At 29.7% G+C, this 2,584-nt stretch overlaps 1 protein-coding gene across 1 annotated transcript; it reads left to right on the plus strand.

Moving 5' to 3' along the window:
* Nucleotides 1-1,037: 1,037 nt before the first annotated feature.
* LOC129987749 (ras guanine nucleotide exchange factor Q-like) lies at nt 1,038-2,018 on the plus strand. The gene has a single exon (XM_056095690.1). It carries the CDS (start codon nt 1,038-1,040, stop codon nt 2,016-2,018), a length of 981 nt encoding a protein of 326 aa, XP_055951665.1.
* Nucleotides 2,019-2,584: the final 566 nt, after the last annotated feature.

The raw sequence follows: 2,584 nt of genomic DNA on the forward strand, positions 1-2,584 counted from the left end.
CTGTAAACTTGCAAATCTTTTAGGATACATTTACATTATAGAAAATAAGATTGGAAGGAAATGAAGTAATAAAATAAATATATCAGGATATATATTAGAAAATACAAAAGGTTGAAAAATATGGATGTTTACAAAACGTAACACAAAAATAATAAATAGAAATAGAAAACAGTGAATAAAAATTATAAATCATATATTTACAAATTTAAGTGTATTAACAATTATTAAAAATTAATAAAAAAATGCCTGTAATTTAACTAAAAAATGATTTTTTCTTAAGAAAAGAAAAGTTTTTCTGAAATAAAAATTAAGAAAGCCAAAGAAACAAGAACATACAAGGAAAAGAAGTAGGGAAATGATAGAAAAAGCTTGTTTCTTCTCGGTAAAACTCTATTCTATTCCATTTCATTATTTTCAAATCTTAGTTATGAAGCAATCGATTAACTTAATTAAATGTTGAACTAGACTACCAAACTAGAATCCCACATTGCCAGTAACGTTTTCAGAATATAATGAATTATAACTGGACAGGACAAAACTGAATAGACTTTAGTATGAAAACACAAAATATAGTTTAATAAATTGTCATTTTCGAAAATATGTAGCAGAAAGATCATATGCTTTTTGGAGAATTTATATAAAACTGTATGTGGAGAAAAACTTGAGATACAAGCCATGTCCCGAATTTTATATTCAAGAAACCCCGACTTGGCCAGATACATTCGGAAGGGTGACAACTGGCCTCCACGACGTTAATGTCCCATAAGAAGAGCACAAAGGAACCATAGGATCAAAAATAAGACACAAAATCGGAATCGACACTGAGAGCCTCAAGAGCAAACACTATCATTATATATCTCTAAATCGACCTGCCGCCCTCGCGATGATCATAAATTTCTACTTCAAAATGTATTCCTTATTAAAGCAGAGTGTGTGCATGTGTGTATGTGTGGCGTGCGTTTTTCAAGCTTCTTACAAGCCGGGACATATACATAAATTTCTTTTCCCAGATATATAAAGAAAAGAAGCTAAGAAATATGTATAAGAAACTTTTAACCTCTTCTGCCGTTTCCTCACTTAACATCATAACCGTAAAAGCTATGAGAATGAATGAAAATAGTAACATCATAACCGTAAAAGCTATGAGAATGAATGAAAATAGTAACATCATAACCGTAAAAGCTATGAGAATGAATGAAAATAGTAACATCATAACCGTAAAAGCTATGAGAATGAATGAAAATAGTAACATCATAACCGTAAAAGCTATGAGAATGAATGAAAATAGTAACATCATAACCGTAAAAGTTATGAGAATGAATGAAAATAGTAACATCATAACCGTAAAAGCTATGAGAATGAATGAAAATAGTAACATCATAACCGTAAAAGCTATGAGAATGAATGAAAATAGTAACATCATAACCGTAAAAGCTATGAGAATGAATGAAAATAGTAACATCATAACCGTGAAAGCTAAGAGAATGAATGAAAATAGTAACATCATAACCGTAAAAGCTATGAGAATGAATGAAAATAGTAACATCATAACCGTAAAAGCTATGAGAATGAATGAAAATAGTAACATCATAACCGTAAAAGCTATGAGAATGAATGAAAATAGTAACATCATAACCGTGAAAGCTAAGAGAATGAATGAAAATAGTAACATCATAACCGTAAAAGCTATGAGAATGAATGAAAATAGTAACATCATAACCGTAAAAGCTATGAGAATGAATGAAAATAGTAACATCATAACCGTAAAAGCTATGAGAATGAATGAAAATAGTAACATCATAACCGTAAAAGCTATGAGAATGAATGAAAATAGTAACATCATAACCGTAAAAGCTATGAGAATGAATGAAAATAGTAACATCATAACCGTGAAAGCTAAGAGAATGAATGAAAATAGTAACATCATAACCGTAAAAGCTATGAGAATGAATGAAAATAGTAACATCATAACCGTAAAAGCTATGAGAATGAATGAAAATAGTTTACATAACAGTTGAAGTTGGGAGTTGAAAATAATTTTTCATTCTGTAAGTTCTAAGCAATTACAGTTATCGAAAAACTTTTATAAGAAAAATTGCTTGTTGCAATGAGTTAATAATTCTTAAATTTAAAATATCCTCATATCTATATTCAAAAAAGATTTGTGAAGAGATAAAAATTTATACCTCCCTTTTAGGGATTGTAATACCGGTATACCGGGATACCGAATACCGGTATTTTGAGCCATTTGTACAATTTTGTAATACAGGTATTCACAAGTTTAAATACCGGTTTTCGGTATTTACTAGAAATTTTTTAAATTGTCTCCACTATATGTTCAAAGATCGCCAACATAGCAAAATTGTATAAATTTTTGTTTTTATTTCTTCCCAACGGGCGAATTCAATTAGACTGTGAATACAAAGTTGCATCGTACGATCAAGAGAAGTGATAAAATATTATTTGACAACTGATTGTAAAACCTTCCGCGCTTTTGAGCATGCATTAGGATGGATGGGTTTAATTTCACAAAAAAGGGGTGAGAGGAAAGATGGAAGGAGGAGATGTTTACATTTAACAATGA

The sequence above is a fragment of the Argiope bruennichi genome, chromosome 10 (assembly GCF_947563725.1).
Source record: "Argiope bruennichi chromosome 10, qqArgBrue1.1, whole genome shotgun sequence".
Classification (NCBI taxonomy): domain Eukaryota; kingdom Metazoa; phylum Arthropoda; class Arachnida; order Araneae; family Araneidae; genus Argiope; species Argiope bruennichi.

Coding starts and splice junctions, on each gene's coding strand:
- LOC129987749 (XM_056095690.1), top strand. CDS start 1,038: ATGTATAAGAAACTTTTAACCTCTTCTGCCGTTTCCTCACTTAACATC.